A 24097-nucleotide genomic window follows, 5' to 3' on the forward strand; every position below is an offset into this window, starting at 1 on the left:
TTGGTGCTAATGCTAGGCTTTATATTGCTAATCTCTCTTCCAATGTGTATCCAGTTACACCCTTAAGAAAATGTGTATCCAGTTTTCCCTTAAGAAAAATATAATTGTGTGAGATATAGAATTTATCTCAGTGTACTCTTTGCTACATTTATGGCTATCTGTAAGACAGGTAGACAGCACTGTTAATTTAGGACCAACTGCAATTAAAATACTTAGTTTTTAAGGTTTCAATAGCAGCCTTTGTGTACGTATGCAAGTTCAGGCACAATCAGGATTAGGAACACGGAGCTTAGCCTCTTCCCCACACCACAATCCCTGTGAATATCCCCTATGAAGCTGCTCTTAGCCTAGAAGCAAAGGTTAATTGGTGCCAATAGCCTTCAGAGTCTAGTCACAGTTGGGAGGGGTAGAACCAGAGGTGTACCTAGGGGTTGGTGAAACAAGCCCCACTGACAGTGCAGGCTTTGAGGAGGCACAAAAATCACCAGAGTACAGAACATATAATGTATAGGTGTCTTGCAGCAAGATCAAATGCAGGAAAAACTTTCCGTCCTTCTTGCACCACAGCACAAAGCCGTGTGGTGAACTGATTTGGGTGGGGAGATACAGCTCCTTCCAAGGGCACAACAGACCCTAGGTACACCTCTGGATAGAACAGTTTTAATCCAGTTAGTTTCCATTCCATATGTATTCACTAGAAATGGGATAGAATAGACACAGAAAAATCCTTTAAAATAAACTGCTTTTCTTCTCTTTTTACATATGCCAGCTGTCTGGAACTGCTAGTGTGTGATGCTTCTGCCACGTGTGGAAAATCTTGCTGCTATTAACCCTAAGAGGAAAAAAGGAGGTGTGATGATGTGCCATCACTTTCAGGGAGGTTGTACAAGGGGAAAAACCCCTGCCCCTAAGAGTTCAGGGAGACAGACACATCTTTTCCCATGTACACTCTCCTTGAGAGTGAAGACGTGCTGTCATATCCTGTGGAAACTGTAGTAAGATTTGCAAAATGTGCCGCATAAGTAACACTTTCTAGCTGTTCCGGGGCACGAGTACGTGTAAAAAGGAAAAGGAAAAAAGCTCAGCTCTCAGACCACATTGTAATGGAATCCAATAGGAGTGCAGATTCCAAACCAGACCCACATCTGATCCACACAATAGTCTGGGAGGTGCCGATTGGGCTAAGTCCGCTTTGGGTTGCGAACTCACCAAATATATTTTCCATCCCTACTAAGGAGTCTCTGTAGGAAAGGGGGCACACTAAGTGCCTATAAGAAATCAGTAAGGTGCAATGGGTATCACAGGTTTCAAAGATGATTCATCATAAATCACTGAAAGCATACCCAAAATAGGTCAGAGGGAAATATGTCCAGGATGGCTAGCAATGAAAGGTGGGTGGTGGCAATATCTACACATCATATTGCTAATAGTTCAGTCTTCGGCTATATGTAAAAAATCTTTATGTATAAGTGGAAAACAAACATGAACAGCAGATTTTTCCAAGAGGCATTAACACCGATTCACTGGGTATACTAGCAAGGAAATGGAAGGGGAGCCATAGTTTTTCCTCCTCTTAGATTCAAGCATTTTACAATCCTACTGCTAGTAGCAATCTTGAATAATGTAGTTCCCAAGGCAGCAAAAATTGTTTTTGCATATACTCTGAAAGTGCCAATGGTAGAGATGTACACATTGGGGGTTGGGGGTAGGACAAAAATATGTACTTTTTAATAATGAAACTTAAACAGTGTTGTTGAGATTTATTTGTTGTATAGCATCCATTCAGACCTGCAAATCAGGCTGAATTTTATTTTCTTACCTAACACAACCAAGAAAATATTATTCAGAAAGAATGATAACTGCATGGGAAACGGGTGAGCTACAATGTTCATGGTAAAAAAAAACCACCCCAATGATTTCTTTTCCTTAGAGAATGCTTGAATTGTTAAATTTAGTGGCATAAACACATAGCTAAGACATTACAGTAAACCATCTCTGAACTAGATTTCAAAATGCTTTTTCTGCATGAAAGTATAAATTTGTTCTCTGGCCCACTTAAGATAATTCTCTACATATATTTAAATGAGGGAATAAAATGAATATAAAAATGGCTTCGTGCATTAGCTTGAGTCATAAGAAGTCATTTGCTTTGCCTTTGCTTCCGGTGTCTGTCTCACTAGTATGGGATAATATGGGGAAGGGAGATCTGGGCCAAGGGATGGAGTTATCTACTAGTTCCTCTCAACCTAATGTTATCTTTTAGGATATTATGCTGAGGCTGAGAAGCAGCAACTCTTCTATATATGCCATTGCTCTTGACTGCCCAAGAGATGTGTCAATAGTCTGAACCAAGGCCTCATCTGCACTATACATTCAAAGCAGGATCATACCATGTTAAAGAGTCATGGCTCCCACCCCCAGGAATCCTGGGAACTGTAGTTTATTAAGGTGCCATGAGGTCAACTAAGTTAGTTCTTGGTATGAGCTTTCGTGTGCATGCACACGAAAGCTCATACCAAGAACTAACTTAGTTGGTCTTTAATTTATTAATGGTGCTTTAATTTATTCCAGTGCTACTGGAAGGAATTTTTTTTTTGTTTTGACTATGGCAGACCAACACGGCTACCTATCTGTAACTGGTGCCATGAGGTGTTAGGAAACCCTTCACAGAGCTAAACTTATAAGACTTCTTTAACCATTAATAATTTTTTAATTTAATTAATAATTTTTCTTCTCAGAAAAATCTGGGAATTTATGCTCCATTGAGTTTCTCGTTTTCAATTTCAAGTTCTCCTGATCAGACAGTTGTAGGCATAGCCTAGAATTTGTAAGCAAATTAAATTAACACACACACACCCAAAAAAACCCCAAAGGTTTTAACAAACTGTGCTGATATTCACTCAAGTTCCAAAATGCCAAGAAATAGCAACTGGGAAATTGCAGATGTTAAGGGTTGTGTTCTTAACAGCTATGTTACTTATAGATATGGTATTTTATTTTATCCGTGGTTAGTTCAAGCATCACTATTACCTCGGCGCTCAACAGGTGTTGCTGGTTGTTGCCATTCTCAGGTAGGAATTACTAACTGGCCAATTCAGGTTGCACAATTAACACTGATTTGTTCTTGTGCAACAACACTACTTTCACCCCAAACTAGCCTTTTTGCAGTAAGGAAAGTGAAAGTCATCCTTTCCCCTTCTTTCTAACATTGTCTCAAACTCTGCCTTCTCTTTCCATATATCTGAATTTGTCAGCTTCCCAATGAAGAGTCTAATTTGTCGTAAACAGATTGAACTTTGCTCCTTTTTCTTTCACCTTTTCAAAAGTTTTTACATGCTCCCAATCCTGAAAGATTTCCAGCTTATTTTCTAGCCACTATTAGTAATTTCCCAGTGTCAGTCTAAATTAAACCTTTTATCTTCTATCACAGAGGCTGACAGGGAGGTTTTAGGTGACAAAAAGTCCAGGTCTCCTTTTCTAGAAAAAAGAAAAGTAAGAAAGTAGAAATTAAGGTGATGAAAAAGGTCTTTTCTTTTATGGCAGCTGGGCAGGTGGGTAAGTTTAGCACACTCTTCTCAGTAGCCACAAGAGGAAGCCAATTTTGGTTGCTATGAAAGAGTAGCAAATTGTTAATTGTATTTTTACTGCCAGGAATGGGAAAGGATATGCCAAAATAAATTGATCAGCCTTACAACCTGAATTGGAGTTGGGGGCAAGGGAGAAGCATTTACTTCTTCATCTTAGGCAACAAAACGTTCTTGGCTGGCCCTGCTGCCCACTAACTGAAGTTCTCATGGAGACTTACAATACATTTAAAACACAACGAAAAGGCCAGAATTCTAAGGGAAAGGTGAATGTGTATGTAAGATCCCAGATGTTCCAGCTCACTGCCACTTTGCTCCTGTAAATTTGCCCAGATTGAAAAAACAAGCTTCTCTGAAAAATGTGTAAATCAAAGTCGAGTAAGTGTTGGAAATGCAAAGAGAAAGAAGGTACGTTCTATCATATGTGGTGGTCTCGCAGTAAGGTTAAAGCTTACTGGGAAATGATATATAATGAATTGAAAAATATGTTTAAAATAACATTTGTTAAAAAACAACAACCAGAAGCTTTCCTTCTGGGAATTATAGGGTTAGAACTACCCAAACAGTATAGAAATTTATTCATGTAGGCGACTACAGCGGCAAGAATCCTATTTGCCCAAAAATGGAAAGAAGAAGTCCCAACGAAAGCAGATTGGATACAAAGACTCATGAATTATGCAGAAATGAAGAAACTTACCAGAAGAACAAAAAATCAAGGCGACAAACCTTTTTGAAAGGAATGAAAGTGGTATATTGAGTATTTACAAACAAACTGTAAACAGCTTATGACATTGGCAGGATTATTGTAAAAACCTGCAGTTTCATAAGAGTAAATAATTAAAGTAGATGAATAAAAGAGTAATTTAGAATATGCAGGAAATGGTAAATATAAACCAGAGAAAGAGGAAGGACGACGCTGAGTTTTGAAATGTTAAAATGACTGTAAAACTATTGAAATGTATATAACTGAAAATAAAATTTAAAAAATTATTAAGAAAGAAACAAGCTTCTCTGCACTTTCAGAAGCAAAGAAGTCACATGAAACTTTCTTCCTTCTATTTTGATAATGGCAGTGCCCCCTTGAGGCTGAAATGCATCCTGCTCTTGCATTTGAGAGTTGTGGTGCCAGTTCACAACTGAGGACTTGGATGCCAGTGATCTGATATTGTACACTGTCTTACATAAAAGTCTTCATTGAATGAGAAATCATTTTGGGGAAGCGTTTTGTCTCACAAATTATATTCTTCATTTGAAAAGGAAACAACTTTTTTTCCTTTCCTTTCCTTTTTTCAAATTTTCAAGAGGAAAAGGCTTTGGAGAAAAGATCCAGGAAAGAAATTCCTTGCACCTCCCCATGTTTTCTGGTCCCCACCCAGGTTTCATATCTCTAACAATACCAATGTTACTTAAGGGTTTGTCAGCTGGAAAATGTACTGAATTCTATGTGAAGTGCAACAGGCTGAAGTACTGTTATGCATTCAAGATGACACTCCTATCAGGAGCTAGTCTTCCAGCTACAGCTTCCAACCTGCACTACTGTTGCTAGCTTCTGAATTCCAACAAAATTATATTCTTTCCAGTAAAGCATCAAGTTCTAAAGTGCAACAGAATAGAGGCCACGGAAAATTCAGGTATCTGGGGAGTGGGGGCTGCCGTCATATGCACTTAGAAGCTCTAGAAAAATGGCCTACTATCAACACAAGAACATGCTCTCTTACAGCTTCCAGACCATTTTGAAGTCAGCAGCACACATACTTAGACAGTGGCTAGACTTCATATGTCAATTGTTTTCCCTAAGGAAAGTGGACTGGAGGGTGGGGAGAAGGTGAGAAAGTGCTAGCAGACTTCTTCCACAAATGACTCACTATCCCTTTCCAAGTGCCCAGTGGCAAAAATAATGTACTCTTCCTGACAAGTCTCTCGGAGCAAATATAAAGCATTTGCCTCTGCTGTCTCCCACAACTCAGCCCAGCTTGCCACATTATCATTCGCCTTAGTAAAGAAACCTGATTTCAAACAATTATTCACTTCTCTTCTGTTTTGATGTCAGGTCCGTGTTTCAACAACGGAAGGGGCTGTTCCTTTCTTTCCCATTCCCTGTTCCAATGTTTCTTCTTGACAGCTCTTTAGTAATGCTTGACTGGATAGGCCTGCCTCATGTAAAACACCGAAAATGTTAAGCATTCCTGAAGAAAAGCAAAGTGTGAAAACTGACATGCCATTTTTTTTGAGCAAAGCAGCAATTCTCTATCACTTTAATACAAGAGTTTGGGTAAGAATTTCACTCAGAATAAATGGTTCTATTCACAAAATAAATGTCCTAGACAAAATATTGAGACGGCAGCTAAGTAAGTAGGTGCAATATGCTAAAAATAGGGTGTACCTTGGGCACATGCTACATTGTAAATGACTACAAGTTATTCTGCTTCTTGCATGACTTAAAATGTCGATTTATAAAGTATTGTTTTCATGCAGTAAGCAACCAATATTAAAGAAATGGTAGCAACTTTTGGAGGGAGTGTATGTACAACAGTCAGGCAAGTAAATAGAACAGAGAAATATAATAACATGCTAACAGGTCTAGAATTGTGGTTTGTTGACACAATACAAACCTGCACAGTGCTACTAATGCCCTTATTATTACAATGGATGTGGCAGAGCTTGATTATGCATTGTCCTGGATGCACAGCAACAACTTGTGGCTCCAGACACAGCACTGCAGAATGTCAACACTGTCCCCCAAAGCCTCTGTCTTCATACACTAAGCTTACTGTGTTCAGGATTAAAAGAAATAAGAAAAGATACTGGCAAAGAGAGTGCATAAAAGAATCCAGTAAACAAAGTTGCCACAGCTGGGCAAGTATGCAATGCAACATCTCCTTCCCCTTTATTCTGGCATATCTGCCTTTTGACAATCGGGTAGGTAGTTGGCAAAACATCTTCAGGCCTCAATCGTGAGCAATTTGGTTATTCAAACTCTTATTCAGGAAGCTGCATCTCTCCAAAGTCTGGCTGCACTCCTGTGCAAAATATTTAAATACTACTGACTTCAGTGGATTTCAGAGTTGCGCCTAGCACTGGTATGGATGTACACAGTTTCTTTAATAAAAAACGGGGCATCACTTTCACACACAGTAGTTGTACTGGGATATTTATAAAATATTACGAATAAGAGTGATTTGGAGCTGGTAATGAACCTCCTAATGGCAGGTTGCATGGAATTGCCTTCAAATCGAAATTTAAAACCACTCCTACTCCCAACACAGTACGAATGGCAGCTAAGAGCTGGGAAAAATTAGCATCCCTCAAGCAAATAACCTTCAGCATGAACAATAGGCAACATATAATTTTCAGACAAAAACAGATTGCACTGATTATGTCTTTGGAACAACTATTCAGAACAGTAAAATATGGGTTGCATTAATTCAGGCTCTTACATTTGTTTAAGATATATATATAAATATATATTTACTCAGAGTATACATATTGATGTTGATGAACATGCCCAAATTAGAGCCATTAAATTCAAATGGTCTACTCTAAATAAAACTTAGTTAAATATCACTCATAGAAAGTACAATGGAATGTAACTTTTCCAATACAGTGGTACCTCGGTTGTCGAACGGCTTGGCTCTCGAACAAATTGGTTCCGAATGCCACAAACCTGGGAGTGAGTGTTCTGGTTTCCAAACGGTTTTTGGAAGCTGAACGTCTGACGTGGCTTCCACTTGAGTGTAGGAAGCCACACCTTGGTTTTTGAACCGTTCTGGGAGTTGAATGGACTCCTGGAATGGATTAAATTCGACAACCAAAGTACCACTGTATATCTTTTGGCTGTCAAAGCCTGCGATTATCCACCCTATAGAACATATGAAAAACAATATTCTAAAATACTGTACATTTTATTTCTCGTCCATGTCATAGGCAAGTTTACAAACCAAGCAAAGCAGCACTTTTAAATAGGGGCCCTCTGTTCATGCCATGCATTGACAACTATTAAAAATAGCCGAACATATCTGTTTGTAGGAGGGGTCATTTTTACCTTAACAATACTCTTGAAGCTGCTGAAAAGGAAATTTTCTGTTTATAGATGTCAAAGCGTGCAACTCTGTATTCACCTTGATAGAACAGCAATATTATTTCAACAGCCAACACATGCGAGCCAAAAATTAAAAGGGGAGAGGTGTTTGGCAACAAAAGTACAATATAGTTGGAAAGCTTGAAGAAAGAACAGTTTGCATTCAAAGCAAAACAAAAAGAAGCAGGCAAAGCCAAAGAGGTTTCAAATAAAGTACAATAAGGCGCAAGCACTACTGTTTTTTTAAAAAAAAGTTAATTTAGCACCTTTCAAAGATTGCTGGTATGGATTTGCACATGCCATCATCATGAAATAGAACTTTCACTCACCAAGGCAGAGATATGTGAAGCATCACCTGTGACCTCAGGGGTTCTTGTGCTGTTTGGGAGTCTGTGAGGATTACGAGCTATCGCTTGGCACCAGCCCAACATTTTCTCCTTCCACTTATCCCTTTTCAATTTCTGAAATTCTGAAAATAATTCACATTCCCTGAAACAGTGGTATTTTTAGTTTGTTGCATGTATGTGTCTGGGCATGCAATTATATATGTGTGTGTGTGTGTGTGTGTGTGTGTGTGTGTGTGTTTGATCTGCCTATAAATAATAAAACTAAAATGACGGGGGCAAGGGGGAGTGGGGAATCTAGACCAGGCTTCCCCAACCTGGGCCCTCCAGATGTCTTTGGCCTACAACTCCCATTATCCCTAGCTAGCAAGACCAGTGGTCAGGGATGATGGGAACTGTAGTCTCAAAACATCTGGAGGGCTGAGATTGAGGAAGCCTGATCTAGACGCATCAATCCTAAACACACCTCTATCCAGAAACAAGTCCCAAATAAATGGGACAATGGCTTCTGGCATACCTGTGAAGTTAAACTATAGGTTCTTTTTGTAAGTAAATGTTATTGGATCCAGATTTAGTAGACCAGAGACTCGGAACCATGTACAATCTGAGGGTCGTATTACCTTGTTGGAAACATTCAAAGGGGTATGTGTCAATAGTGTGTGGAGGCAAAGGAAAAAATAGGCAGAGCAAAAGGTGTAAGCATTTTAGCAATTCAAAAGTAAGAGGTTTCTGCATACATACACCCCCAATGTAGGCAAGCAAGAGGCATCATCACAATTCAAGAGCAGATTTCATCAAGGCAACAGCACTTGAGGAGGGCATGGGACAGGGTCAGCAAGGGGTATGATGCAGAGGGGTTGCTTGGTCGACAGAAGATACTGATAGCCAGAGAGAGAAGTCTGGAGAGACACATTGAGCTCCAGGCCTGAGGTGCCCGACCCCTGGAGTACAGCCACTGGATTAAGTGGGATTACTCTAAATCTGGATCCAACCCAATGTTTTTAGGACTGAGATTTCATAGGAAACCTACAGAAAATTACTAAAATGCATATATACTGGGAGAATTGTGCCCACAATATTACATTACATGCATTAATGAATGCTTTCTTCAGGTTCAAAATGTCATGTACCACCAGCAGATCAAAGACCACACATGGATAAATATTACATTCTAATAACAAAACTTCTTCAACTGAAAATATATTCCACATTTTCCAGAATTAACCCCATTACATTCAAGTTTATGTTACTAAATTTTAAAATGTTCAGATAAAAAAAAATCCCAGATCAACTGCCTTTAGACTCCAGATTTATGAAACATGTAACCAATAGTGTACCTCACAGCTGTATTCTGGATCATACCCTGTTAGAAATGGTACAACTCCAACAGTAATATCTTATGCTTTTTTTAAAAGGAAAAGAAAAAGAAAAACTCAAAGACATTGCATGTGATCCTAAACATGCATAAGTGTAAGTAGGCTCACTTGGAACAACCAAAGTTTCCTTCCCAGTTAGTAGGAGGATATAAAATTGAAAATAATTCAAAATATCAGTTCATTTAATTACATCAATTACATATTACATGTACTGATTTTTTTAGCTTATTTCAGATGGTGAGAACAGGTTTATTACCTATTACCTAATACTTTAAAGTCTGAAAATGAATTTCCTTTTCACTTAAAACTAATGTATACATAGTCACCGTAGCAAATAGGTGCAGTTGTGGATGTCACATATCCGTCTACTTTGTTATTCTTTTATTGAAAATTCCTATGCTGAATATGATGAATCTGATACTTAAAAGACTTCCTGAATAGTTTGCCTCACCAGCTTTTGTTCTGACCTGCAATAAGCCAGGTGGGACTTGCAGTTACTCTCCTGCTCAGGTATACAGTCCAGTCCATTGTTATAACCACACACATTTCCACCATTTTGATTTAATGAACATTTCACTAATTCAAAAATCAGCATTCATGAAGGTAACCTACCATAAACCTCCTAGTATGGAAAGCTGTGCTCTCTCACTGTCTTATACGCATCTTGCTTAATTAAACTTTCCAAGAGTAATTATCACCAAAACGTACACTCCATATTTTTTAGTGGAATTCAAGCATGTAGCCACAATTTATGTTGAATAATAAAAGCAATGCTGATGACAGTTAACACAAAACTTTTGATTCAAATCAGATCCAGTCCAGAGGTAGCAGTGCTGTTACTAAAATGGACCTTTCAGACATTCCAGGTCCAGATATGCACTGTGTACTATGCTATCTGTCACTCACACCAAGCCTTCTGAAATGTATAAGTCTTCTAAAAGACTTCAACAAAAGGACTTCAACAATCCTTGAACAAAAGGATTCTCTGAACTGGTATATTACATAGAAAATGCACAATGTCTCATAGAAAATCCTTCATTGCAGAAGTACACATTCACATTAAGTGATACTTGCCAAAACAGCCATTAACTCAACAAAATATGTATCAGGAGAAAAATGATGACCAATATGAATACTATGGTATGACAATGAGGAAGAAAATGGCTGTAATTCAAAACATCGCCTTTTGGAGATAGTGGCAATGTGGCTTTTATCAGACCAGTTCAACCCTCATCACCACTGCACCATCCTCATAAGGCACTACAAGATTTCTGAAGCTTCCCAAAATTTCAGGGTTGGTTTGTTGGGTGGCTAGCAGTTTCTCTTAAAGGAATTCCACTTAGTTGTCCTCTAGGTTCCTGCCTATAATGACACTCACCAAGTTTTTACACAGCACATTAATCTTGACATTCATTCTAGGTAAAATGTTTTATCCTCTGCCAAATTTTCGGAAACAATTGGAAATGCTGTTCCAAAGTTGAAGGCTGCCAACTAGACTGATTGGTCCCCCTTAAATTCATGCAAAAAAGCAGGCACCTCTAGAGGCTTAAGGAGTCATTATGCTTTGGAAAATATGCTGCCTACTCAACCTGTGAATATAAAATTTTTGCATCCCTTGCATACTTCTGTTGTCATACTGCTCAGTCAGGGTCTGATCACAGATGAAAATCAAGACAGCAGCGCTCAGGGATCATTATAACACACAGCAATATGTCATTGGGTTTGAGAGTTGGCCCCTTTTGACAAATTACAATAAAAAACAAGCATAATAACTAGTTGTACTTTCTTGCATACCTAGATAATGTGCATATTCTGATGCAGTGGGGGAACACTGCAATTCTGTAATTTTAAACTGTGTTGAACTCCCACAGAAATTAATATGATCTTACTTGAGCTAATATTCACATACATGAGATTATTTGAAATTACTGTGACCAACTGAGTCTAAGAACACCAGGCCAATAAATCCATACAGTCAATATCATATGGACTCCCCAATATCATATAGGCTCCCCAATCTTGTATATGGCTGTTCCTGGCTACAGCTGTGCTGGAATGTGGTGAGTGACACAAGCATTTTGTCCCTTGATTTGTCCCTGGAAACTACACTTGGGTTCAAACCAATATTTTTAATAACTCAAGGGAGATGTAAAATTTAAAGAAAATTAATACAAATTACAGTCTGATGTATTAAAATTAACATTTGTTTCATCTACAAAAGGCAGCTCTCTTTTATTAATGCCATGTAATTTAAATATCTCAACAAGAAACGATTTGAGACACTTTTAAGTCAAAAGTTGATGCTGTCTGATTCCTTAATAAGACACACAAATGGCATTAAACAAAAGGAAATGAAACACAAAGCATTTTCCCACACCTATATTGAACGACTTATTCCCCTTTCTTGGCAAGATTCCTAACAAAAAGAAGGAATTTTGCGAGTTATGAAACACATTAGCAAAGATGGACAAGAATGCCCAGGACTAGAATGGTAGTGGGGGAGGGATCTGAGCTCCTATGTGCTAAGAATACTCTATTTTATTTATAAGAAAGTTTATCAAAAAACTAGGTGCAGTTTCCAAACCAGCCTTAAGGAAAGCACAACTCAAGAATACATTGCAAAAAGTTAAAATGCCAGCCATTTGAACCAGTTGCAATGGCTAACTGGGACGATGTGAACAATGAGCCTGTCGGTAAAAGATAATCTAAATAAATAAATGCAGATATAATTGGATCAGGGTCCTGGGAGATGTGTGTGGTCCCCCCCCCCCACACACACATTGTCTCTCAGGGTAGTTATTCAGTATCATTGAAGGGCAAAGGAAGAATATGTTCCATAAAGAGAAAGAGCCGAGGACTTCTAGACCTCTAAAGCTCTCATACACAGACATGTAGCTCATGCCCAACACCAGTACTTATCAACTTAGTGCAATCTGTTAGAGTTGTATTAGCAAAGAGGGCTGAAAAGGAAGACAAGCTATCCAGGGACAATGGTTTCATGAAAAGGGGAAAATAGCTGTATTCCCTAGTTTGTTATTTTAAAATGCAAAAACAATAATAATGGCCTACATTGAATGCTTTTTTCAGTTGCTGGTCTTGCTACTGCTATCAGTGGTCATGTTTTTATCTTGCCAGATTGGATTGAAGGCCTACAAATGGCTACTTTCCTTGAGAATATAAAAGGAACATAGGAAGCTGCCTTATAATAGTCAGACCATTGGTCCATCTAGCTCAGAAATGTCCACAGCCTTCCCGGGTTTCAGAAAGCAGCTTTTCCCAGGCACACCCAGAGATGCCAACGATTGATTCTAGCACCTTCTGTGTGCAAAGAGTGTGGTCTGTCACTGTCACCCTAGGCCCTTTCCAATCTTGAGGAATAGCAATATGGTGAGCTTGGTAAACAAGAGGGAAATTTGACACAGGGAAGGCATATCAAATAAACTGAAAGAGTACAGTGGTACCTTGGGTTAAGAACTTAATTCGTTCCGGAGGTCCATTCTTAGCCTGAAACTGTTCTTAACCTGAGGTACCACTTTAGCTAATGGGGCCTCTCACTGCTGTCGCGCCGCCAAAGCATGATTTCTGTTCTCATCCTGAAGCAAAGTTCTTAACCCGAGGTACTATTTCTGGGTTAGTGGAGTCTGTAACCTGAAGCGTCTGTAACCCGAAGTACCACTGTATTGGACAAAAGGATCTGCACCAAACAGTTGCAGTCTATATCCAGGCTGAGTGTACCCAAACCCATTTTCTCAGTCTGCCACTAATGCCACTGGCAGTACATGAGGGGAAGGGGAGAAAGCCACAGGGTTTGGTGAAGGGAGTAGGAGAAGCAACCAATCTGCCACACACTCAAGAAATCAGTGGGGCTATAACCATCACTCTTGTTTTAAGTGTGTGCTGACCAGTTTACCTTAACTTTTTAAAGAATGTGTGTGCAGTGTATCTCCCCTCCTAAAAGGAGTTTTCCTATTCAGGGTACCAGCCAGGCATTGCTTCCAAGCAAGACTTTCCACTTTTGTTCATTGTCTCACATTCATTTTTTTGTTTTACAACTCTTGTTCTATATTACATGCTGCTTAGCATCCTCATTGGACTGATCTTTGTGGTTTACCAACTCTGCAACCTTTTGGGTTCTCCCAATCTTGCTGATGTCTCCTCATTTTTCACTGGTTCTATTTTGGCTATAATCCAGGTGTGTGGTATTAGTAATGGGGGACATCCCAGTAAGTCATACAGAGTCTGCTCCTGAGTATGACTAACATTGGGTATCACCAAATTATTTCATCTTTGTTATCTCCACCCAATTAACAATATGATGAAATCTCTGTAGCAACAGCATGATAGTACAGAAAGCAAGTTTATAGATTCCTATAAAATTCAATATTATGTCAGGACATAACTAGTCTCCACCTCCACACACAAAAACACACTATTCTATTTTTAGAACTCATCTGTCACTAATTCCCACTATATTTACTTCAAGAGAAAATTACCCCTTTGATCCCTGTTCTCTGTAGCAGTTTAGCTAATGCCATACAGCATGTATTTATTCAACAACTTCTAAGTTCAGAGAATTACTAGGAAATGAATGATCTAGAATCAAATACAAGTGCAGCTTTTATTTCAGACAGCTTGACAGAAGTCCTAATTCTTTGACTTGTAGGAGTCCAAAATAATTGGTTTTCATTAACAAATGTTAAATATTTGTTATTGAAACTTGTCATTAGTTAATTTAAAACAGCAGAAACAAGAATTTTACAGAAACTTCCTCAAAGAAAGGTGAAAAGTATTTGGAGAGAGCTAAGCGGATGCCTGTCTTTTGTTTATTGCTTTGCACAATGAGATGGTGGATTAACCTGGAATACACTATTAACAGGCTTTGGGGAAAATATCTAAAAGTAAAATATCTTGGAATTACAATAATTGTAAAATTACGTTTCCCAATGATGCAAGAAAGAAAATGTTTATAAAATGATATATAAATGGTGTGATATATCCTGTAAGATACAAAAAAAAGTATCAAACTGTATTATGCCACAAATGCAGATGCAGTGCATGTTTGGTGGTACTGGAAAGTTATGCATTAATTCCAGGGAGGGGAAAGGTGGAAATCATTTAGGCAATGATTAATTGGAGAGCTAGAGAAAAGGACAAAAGAAGGATCATAAGGTGTAGCTAGGAAATCTCTTGAAAAGAGCATAGATGCTGATTGCCAAAAAGAAGGAGGAAAACCCCCAAAGGTTTATATTAAAACAACTGTTGCAGGGAAAAATGGTATATGATGAACAGTCTGAACAGCCTGCAAGTATGAAGCATGGGCAAGTCATGGGAATAAAAGAACCCCCTTTTAAAACCAAACGAGGTTAAACACATAGTGTAGTAGAGAAAAGAAACTACTCTGAAGAAAATATCTTAATGGACATCCTGTCAAAGTTAAAGGTTTAAGGACTTAACCTAAGCTTCCTTTATATATTTCAGTATGTCTCATATGTTACTACCAAAGCAAAGGGGAGATTTTTCCAAATACAGTACATGCATACATATTTAAATCTCTATAAAGCAGACCCACATGTACAATGAATAGAAGTTCATATACAGTACTGCGAAACCTAGACTATTTTCGCCCCTTTTTGTGAAGTTGTTAAATTGACTGCTTTTCACATCACGGTACAAGAGAGAGAGTGTGTGCAAATGAGAGCCTGAATGCTCCTAAGAACAATGGTATAAATATTTTACACACAGCTGATAAGAGCCTAGGCCAGAGAGCATTCCCAGAGAAAGACGAGTAAGATAGCTGTCCCCATGGATCCTGATATTCTCCCACACAGGGCTCTGATATTTGTACACACAGAAAGACAGCATGATGCTCCTGCAAGGTCTGGGGGTGAAATTATGCTAAATCCTAGGCAGTAAGGTAAAGGTAAAGGGACCCCTGACCATTAGGTCCAGTCGTGACCGACTCTGGGGTTGCAGCGATCATCTTGCTTTATTGGCCGAGGGAGCTGGCGTACAGCTTCTGGGTCATGTGGCCAGCATGACTAAGCCGCTTCTGGCAAACCAGAGCAGCGCACGGAAACGCTGTTTACCTTTCCCCCGGAGCGGTACCTATTTATCTACTTGCACTTTGACGTGCTTTCGAATTGCTAGGTGGGCAGGAGCAGGAACCAAGCAATGGGAGCTCACCCCGTTGTGGGGATTCAAACCGCCAACCTTCTGATCGGCAAGCCCTAGGCTCAGTGGTTTAACCCACAGCGCCACCCGTGTCCCATATCCTAGGCAGTACTGTTCCTCAAATACTTGTATAAGAGCTTGCACAGTAAAACAAACAAACAAACAAACAGGTATTACAAGATAATAACAAAATGAGAAAGTATAAACTTTGGGTAAAAACTGGCAGCAATAAAAGCACAGTAAAACATAAAAAGTCATGGAAAATAAAGGCTTGACACTAAAAAAGATAGAACATAGGTGCTGGGTCCCTGTCAGCCTCCCAAGGAAGGACACTGCATACACAGAATACTACCAACTGAGGCAAGACCTAAAACCCTCTTCTCAGCCATCACCTGCCTCAATTTCTCCACACAGAGGACCTCAGATGATGGTCACAATTCACACTGCATGGACAAGCTGGTGTGGAGGCAGGCAAGTATCCTGGTCTCATGCTGTGCAGGGCTTTAATGGCAAGCACTTTAAAGACAGAACTTTGAATTGCGCTTGGTTAAGAAAAGGACCGGTTTATTATTGATGTGACATAATAAATTACAGAGATTCATTGCACTTCTCACCTCATTAAGAATGCCTTCAGTTCTATTTACATCATGTTCTGCTTTTTAAGAAATCTGAACAGCATTCCCTTTATCCAGTTTCAGAGTGTGAGCGTAGTAAAAATGCTATTTTTATTTGAAAGGGGGGAGGGTTCAGCTTTCAACACTTATTTCAGTGGTTGTAAAGACTGCTTCAGGTATTCTTTTCCGACAGCTGCTGTACTTGCCTCTTTCAACCCTCTGACCTGCTCAATTTATCCATTGTTTAGTGAGAAAACAATGGACAAAAATGTTAACAGCACACTGAACTGCAACACTAGAAGGTGCTGAGAGACCTATACATGGTTGGGTCATTCCTAGCCAGTTTTTCTATGGTTTGCTTCAGCGTGCTTTTAAATAGAAACTAAAGTCACAAGATCTTAATTATGTTCAAATTGTCCATACTATTTTCCCCCTCTAATTAAAGATCAATTTAAAATAACAACTTGAAAACCTCAGCTATTATAATCTCATTAAGCTCTTTTCCCTTCTAATTCATTAAAGGGCCTATTTTCTCCTCTAATAATCCTTTTCCTTGCAGATGCTGTTAAAAAATATTCTCAACTACAATGTGTTGATAACAAGCTAACACAGTTACCCCCCTAGAAACGAACATTACATAGTTATTTATAAGAATAGAGAAAATCCCTTTATAGTTTACTTATGTAATGGATACTAGTTATATAGTCGGTCACAGGTAATTACCGGCCTACCACAATAATCACCTGTAAGAGGTTCAATAACTAAAATCCATTTATCCTGAAAAATTTAGACTCCACCATCTGCCATTTCATTCTGTGAGCAATGATGGTGAACTTCAAACTTCATGTGGCATATACATAAATGGCAGATCTAAAAGAAGTTTTTAAAAATACCATCTACATTTTAGATGGAATTTAGATATGGAAGGAACAGGCTATACATGGAGTGTGATGGCATAGTCTTATCCCCTTTCAGCCTCAACCAGATCATATGCTAGTTTGAGTGCAAAGACATACCTTTTATTATCTGTTAAACATTATAGCAAATAATGTATTTTAATTATACTGAGTCCTTGCCTTTTGAAGTTTCCACATTATACAATGTGAAAGCCAGTTCTGGAACTATAGTGGGATGTTTATGTTTCTCCTTATTGGTACAAAATGTCGAGAAGGGCAAACATTTCTGCCCTGCCTTTTCAAACATTTCTTACAGGAAAATATCAAAATGTAACAAAGACTGAAAAACAAATAGAGCAGCATTTTAAAAGCAACATGCTAAAAGAAGAAAACCTAGGAAATGAACACCATGAAATCACCAGCAGGGGGGAAACACTAAATTAACACCCACCCACCCACCCCAGAAAAGTTATTTTCCTGGTGGAAAAGTGACATCAAGGTAGGTACAAGGCGAGCCTCCCTGGGGAGAGTATTGCCACAGTCAGAGCACAATCACAGAAAAGGCCTTTTCAATAGGAACGTCTGAATACACATCCAACATCAGTATCACATGAAGGAGAGGGCAGGGCCACACCTTCCAGCTCCACTCTCCCATCTCCAGCAGCCCTGCCCCCTGCCACCCACACTTAGAGGTTGCAGTAAGGGTCTACATGCCTTCCTGGCTTTCCTCCTTCAGATTTTCACCAAAAGCGTATGGAGCCAGGGATGTGGGACTGCAGATTCAGCCCTCCCTCACATGTTGTCAATCATGTGTGATAAGAACACTCAAATATAGCTACGATTATGCCAACACTGATTGTTTGGGTGGGATGGCAGTTGAGGATTAAATAGAAAGTTCAGATTCTGCCCCCCCCCCAAAAAAAAAAACATTTTTTGGAAAAACTTACAAATGTGGAAATGGCTTCATACTCTCAATTATCGGCCTTTGACCCAGAGAAGTGTCTCATAATTCCACAGTCCGCCAAGTTCTCCATCACACGTGATTCTGCATATTATAGGAAAAGTCCTAAGACTTCAGCTAACAGGTACATCAAACAATGTGGGAGGAATTAAACGTTGTGTTATTATGATCAGTTCCATCAGTGCAAGCATTTCTGCCTGTCAGACAGATCAATCTTCTCTCTCCTTCCCCCATGCACTGTTCTGAGGCCTATCTCAAGCACCCACCCCAGCCAATTTGGGGAAGCACAAAGCATGTTTTGGGTAAGGAGATAGGGAAAACAATGGTTGCACTATTGGGGCTTCTTGTGGTGGCTCTTAGCCTGATCCTCAAGGAAGGTTTTTCATAAGCAACTTCAATTGGGGAATTCCAAGTGGCCTTACTTCACCATTTAGATATGAGGTCCATAATTAATTTAGCTAAGGTCAAAGTATAAACTGGTACAACACATAAATAAAACAACCTTGTTTTTTGGGTAGTGACAGAGTCCAGTCCCAATACCTTTAGTTGAATCTAAAATACATCATTGTGCGAGACAAACCGTACAGAATGCATTGCTTATCTGCAAAACAAGTGTTTAAATATTTAAACCAGGATTTGAAGTGTTTTATGCTGCTTACTGATTGTTGGCCCTCTACTTAACGAGAAAAATTTTGACACACAATTTCTATCATAAAGCAATTTGCATATGTTTATAAGAAGAGTCCTTGAATTGCAAGCACCTGACTTAGGAGAAAGACTAATCCCAGGTGACCAATATTCTGTACTACTCTCATGACCTGAAGAATACTTCACACACACCCATATTCATCCTATCAGCTGATTATCAAGTATCCTTGCTTGTATGAATTAACTACCTGGGTTCCTCAGTCAAATGTGAAACATTAGCCAATGTCACTGAAAGACAAACTGCTGGCTAGGATATTTTCCTCACTTTTCAACTCTTAATCTTTCAAACACAGAAAAGGTTAAAATATATATACAGAAAGAATAGTACTATCTTCAAAATAGGCAGCCATCCCAAACAACAACTCTAATTGATTTGAATGCTCCTGTCATGGGGAAAAGTGCCTCTCAACACCTCCCTACTCTGAGTTTTGGGGGCAAGTTACTGGAAGGGTTACCTGTCTTTGCTTGGGCCCATGAAGTGTTTGAGACACACTGGGAGTAAGCAGAGAGAGAGGAATTCCTGGCCACCAGTTTGGGTGGACTGGGTCAGCTGATCTTTAAGAAGGTGCCTCCAGACAAAGACTTGTGGCAGGACTTTGATTTGGCATATGGCGCAGGGGATGAAGTGGATTGGTCCAGGGGCAGCAAGAGGAAAAACGATGAGAGAATTCCCTGTGCACCACTCAGAAAGTAGATGTGTTCCTAGAGTTGTGTCTTAAAGTCCTGTCTGCAGCTACAGAGACCGCTTTGGGACTAGAGTACGAGTCTGAAGTCTCTGATCCACAACCAAAGGGCAGACCAAAGAGAAATTGAAGGGCTCCAAAAAGACTGAACCTATGGTTTGAAAGGGACGCGGGTTGCGCTGTGGGTAAAAGCCTCAGCGCCTAGGGCTTGCCGATCGAAAGGTCGGTGGTTTGAATCCCTGCGGCGGGGTGCGCTCCCGTTGCTCGGTCCCAGCGCCTGCCAACCTAGCAGTTCGAAAGCACCCCCGGGTGCAAGTAGATAAATAGGGACCGCTTACTGGCGGGAAGGTAAACGGCGTTTCCGTGTGCTGCGCTGGCTCGCCAGGTACAGCTTTGTCATGCTGGCCACATGACCCGGAAGTGTCTCCGGACAGCGCTGGCCCCCGGCCTCTTAAGTGAGATGGGCGCACAACCCTAGAGTCTGTCAAGACTGGCCCGTACGGGCAGGGGTACCTTTACCTTTTACCTTTATGGTTTGAAACCCAAAGTAGCTGTTGACAAACTTGGACTGTTGTCGCCCCATCCAAGTCCCGTTGCTGAGCAAGCAGGGACTACAAGTCTCTGAGGAACACTTGCCTGAGAGCAGAATTCACATATGAAGTCCAACAGTCCAGAGGTCAGGAAATCCACATGATTGCGAGTCAAGGGTCTAGTCCAGACATCAGGGAATCCATATAGTCACAGAGGCAAGGGTCCAGGCCAGAGTTAAGGATCCAGCAAGAAACAGCAAGGCAGGGGCAAGAACTGCAGGTGTTGTTACCAGCATCTGACTGCTGCTGAGAGCTCTGTTTAATAAGGCCAGAGCCAGCTGGTTCTCATCAGTGAAGACTGATCAGCTGCAGGTGGAGTCACTCTGCCTTCTTCCCCTTCAGGCTGCTGTTCAGCAGGTGAAGATGACTCCTGGCCTTTGACAAGAGCTTTGTGAAACCATCCAGAGCAATGGAAGAGGAGCTAGTGGAGTGTGCAGACAGGCAAGCAGACTCCTAGCTACTCTAAGCCAGAGTGAGACGACGTGATTTTTACATACACGCCCCTGGGCTTTGGTGGGGCCAACCTGCCCCACCCTTTGGTATACTCCTGTTCAGTGCTATAGGAGGTACTGGTGGGTGCACTGCTGCCAGCAGGTGGCATATTGCAATAATCTGATCTAGACTGGAAAGACTTGAGTTCAAATCCCCACTCAGCCGCAAAGCTGAGTAACCTTCGTCTAACTTTATTTCTCATCAGAGTGCATCTCCTGAGAACAAAGGGAGAGTGGTATCAAGAAGCTCACTTCTGCAGGAATTCTGCACATGCCCCAAGATGGTGTGTGCATTTTGGCTATGCTGGGAGAAAGGAGAGTACTAATGTGGGTAAACAGACAGCAAGCCTCCCCAACATGGTGAAGCCGTTGCTGACAGCAGTAGGTGACCAGAATCAAACAGGAATTGATTGAATTTGCCTAATTAAATCCTCAGAGTCCAGTGCTACATATAACTCAAAAGATACCTTAAATCCAGCCATTAATCATCCCTTGTGAGTAGATGGATTCCTTCCGGAAAATTTATCCTGCTTTGATTAAAACAAATCATCATCATCATCATCATCATCATCATCATCATCATCATCATTACTATGCTTCCCTTGAGAATTCTAAACATGGACTGAAATCTAAAATTTCAGCATGGACAGTCATTCGTACCCCCAAGTTGTTCAGCTTTTTGAAACCCTGCCAGAAGACTGCTTCACACTGCTCTTTATCATACACGCCAACTCCTGCAATGCTTTGATTAGATCTCATTGGTTCCTATACCCCTGATTCTTGAACAGGTTTATTACATTTCTATTTCAGATTAGTAAGGCATCCTTTTTCAAGAGGTACTAGCTGGCATCTCCCAAGAGGGAAGCTGTTGTTGTTTTACCCTCTTTCTATTTTTAACAAGGAGGGCTTAAAGGAACTCAAGGGAATACAAGATACAGAAGGCCCATGTTTGGGGTCAGCCGTCCCTTCAGGACCACTACTTTGACAGGCAGAATGATTATCTTAAAACAGCCAATCCCTGTCAGACCTCCATATCCCAGTTGTGATTGTGAACTGGAACACAAGCAGATCTGTTAACAGGGTAACAAGGTATGCTGCCCTGAGGATAAAGACAAAGGATAAAAATGTAATTAATATCCCGGTTTATTTTTTTGCGAAAACTCATATTTATCCTTACCCTTTTTGTTGCAGAATTAGACCATCTAGACATTTTATTAACACAAGAGGGGGGGGGGAGAATCCCAAAGATTAAAATCAAGATATAGAACCTTTCATGCAAGATTAACTATCCTAAAGCTTTCCTGAGTACATAATTTATTTAGTTCTGCAGCTAATGTTACAACAGATATTTGGATGCCTTACTTGTTGTTCCAAGGTCAAAAAGGTAAGTTACTTCTGAGTATATATGCAGACGATTGTGCACATGGCTCAGATTAAATAATATCCTTTAAGACAGGGCTGCTGAAACAGTACTGGGTGGCAGCACCTTAAGCAATCTGGAAAGAGCACCTAATAGCAATTTTATCTAAAGGACAGATGTGAAATTTGTTCAACAGGTGATAATAGAAGACTTTAAACATTCTGCATGTTTGGGGGTACAGTGGTACCTCAGGTTACAGACACCTCGGGTTATAGACTCTGCTAACCCGGAAGTAGCACCTCAGGTTAAGGACCTTACCTCAGGATGAGAACAGAAATCGTGCGGTGGCAGCACAAGGCCCCATTAGCTAAAGTGGTACCTCAGGTTAATAATGGTTTCAGGTTAAGAACGGACCTCCGGAATGAATTAAGTTCATAACCAGAGGTACCACTGTATTGTCCCCTTAGGTTTTTGAAAGGCGGTGGTGGCCCATTTCCCCCCTTCTATGTGGGGAATGGGAGAAAACAGTGATGTGGTTTGAACAAAAAGCAAAACCATAGTTTAGCAATATTTGTGCACCCAGCAGCTGAACTATGGTTTATTAACTATGGTTAAAGAATGCTTGTTAACCAAGGTGTGTAGTTGTTTTTATAAACTTTAGTTAATGTTTACCAGAGCTTCATGTTATTGTGAACCTGGACCTCCTTAACTATGGTTAAGGGAGCTGTCACCACCCAAAAGCTACAGAGCCACAAGTGAAGAGCAACAAAAAATTCAAGCTGCTTTCAAGACTTGGCTGCTCTCATTGGTGCTTTTAATTATTTTGTGGTGTTAGAAACAAAGGTTTAAGTTATCATCTTCCAAGTGCCTCAGCTTTAACTATGGTATTATTAACAATGGTTGAGTGTAATGTGCAAACCACCCTTGTTTATTTGTTCTTGCAATGAAAGCCCCCTAGCTGTTCCAGGAAATCACTTCCTTTACCTGGAAATTATATCTGCCATGCATACAAAGGTGGTTTTTTTTAGATCTGGCAACCCTTTTCACAAGGGCATGTGAAAGGGGTGTTTTGGGCTGCAGATGTTTGGGACTTGAACTCTCATCAGCTTCACGCAGCAGAGTTGTAATTCAAAACATCTGCAAGGCACAGGTTTGGTGAAGACTGCTCTACACCATGTATAATTTATAACCTGCTATCATATCCATATGATATGATCCGTATAGTATAGTATAGGTCCGTATAGTAAAAGCTATGGTTTTCCCAGTAGTGATGTATGGAAGTGAGAGCTGGACCATAAAGAAGGATGATCGCCGAAAAATTGATGCTTTTGAATTATGCTGCTGGAGGAGACTCTTGAGAGTCCCATGGACTGAAAGAAGAACAAACCTATCCATTCTTAAGGAAACCAGCCCTGAGTGCTCACTGGAAGGACAGATCGTGAAGCTGAGGCTCCAATACTTTGGTCACCTCATGAGAAGAGAAGACTCCCTGGAAAAGACCCTGATGTTGGGAAAGATGGAGGGCACAAGGAGAAGGGAACGACAGAGGACGAGATGGTTGGATAGTGTTTTCGAAGCTACCAGCATGAGTTTGACCAAACTGCGGGAGGCAGTGGAAGATAGAAGTGCCTGGCGTGCTCTGGTCCATAGGGTCACGAAGAGTCGGACACGACTAAACGACTAAACAACAACATCATCTTATCCATCGTGCTCATTTTTCTCTTGTGTAACTTCTCACTATTAGAAGATAAGGAACCAAACCTGTCTCTGGTCTACACCATTTCAAAACGTAAGTTGGAGAGGGATGTTACACTGAATGCTACTCCATATTTTAGAAGAAAACAAAAAACAAAAACAAAACCCTGCATCCTGAATTGGCATAATGCAGAAGAGGTGCCTTATCTAATTGATATAACTAAGCAGGTACTGAAAGTGGCCTGTTTTCAACAGATGCAGCTTGGACACTGAGAAAATTTGGCAGATTTTCAGATTTAAATGGTGCAAGCTGAAAATTGATCAGTGTGGACATGTTGGTTGCACTCTTCAATCAACCATAAGCCATAATTAGTTAGGAAGCCTGCTGCAGTTCTTAGTCCTGTCTTATCTATTTGCAATATTTATGTAAGCAAATAACAATCTTATTTTGACACTACCTGAGCTATAAGGAAGCCTGCTTTTTTGTTTAAATTAGTATGGCATTATTTGTGCAATTTTACATAGAATAGATGACACTAGGGTTTC

The 24097-nt window shown here is 40.1% G+C and overlaps 1 protein-coding gene across 6 annotated transcripts in view; it reads right to left on the reverse strand.

Annotated features, from left to right (window-relative positions):
- The window catches only part of MARCHF1 (membrane associated ring-CH-type finger 1), a 139263-nt gene that overhangs the window by 88826 nt on the left and 26340 nt on the right, over window positions 1-24097 (reverse strand). For 4 of the 6 annotated variants that reach the window (XM_028743857.2, XM_077934136.1, XM_028743851.2 and 1 more), the window contains exon 2: window positions 7992-8131. The exons of 1 other annotated variant lie outside the window; for it this stretch is intronic. In XM_028743857.2, the coding sequence (XP_028599690.1) occupies window positions 7992-8093 (102 nt within the window). In that variant the 5' untranslated portion in view covers window positions 8094-8131. Of the gene's footprint in view, window positions 1-7991; window positions 8132-18010; window positions 18274-24097 lie in introns of those variants that run through there. One more of the 6 variants, XM_028743854.2, reaches the window with a different exon arrangement.

Source organism: Podarcis muralis, chromosome 9 (assembly GCF_964188315.1).
Source record: "Podarcis muralis chromosome 9, rPodMur119.hap1.1, whole genome shotgun sequence".
Lineage (NCBI taxonomy): Eukaryota > Metazoa > Chordata > Lepidosauria > Squamata > Lacertidae > Podarcis > Podarcis muralis.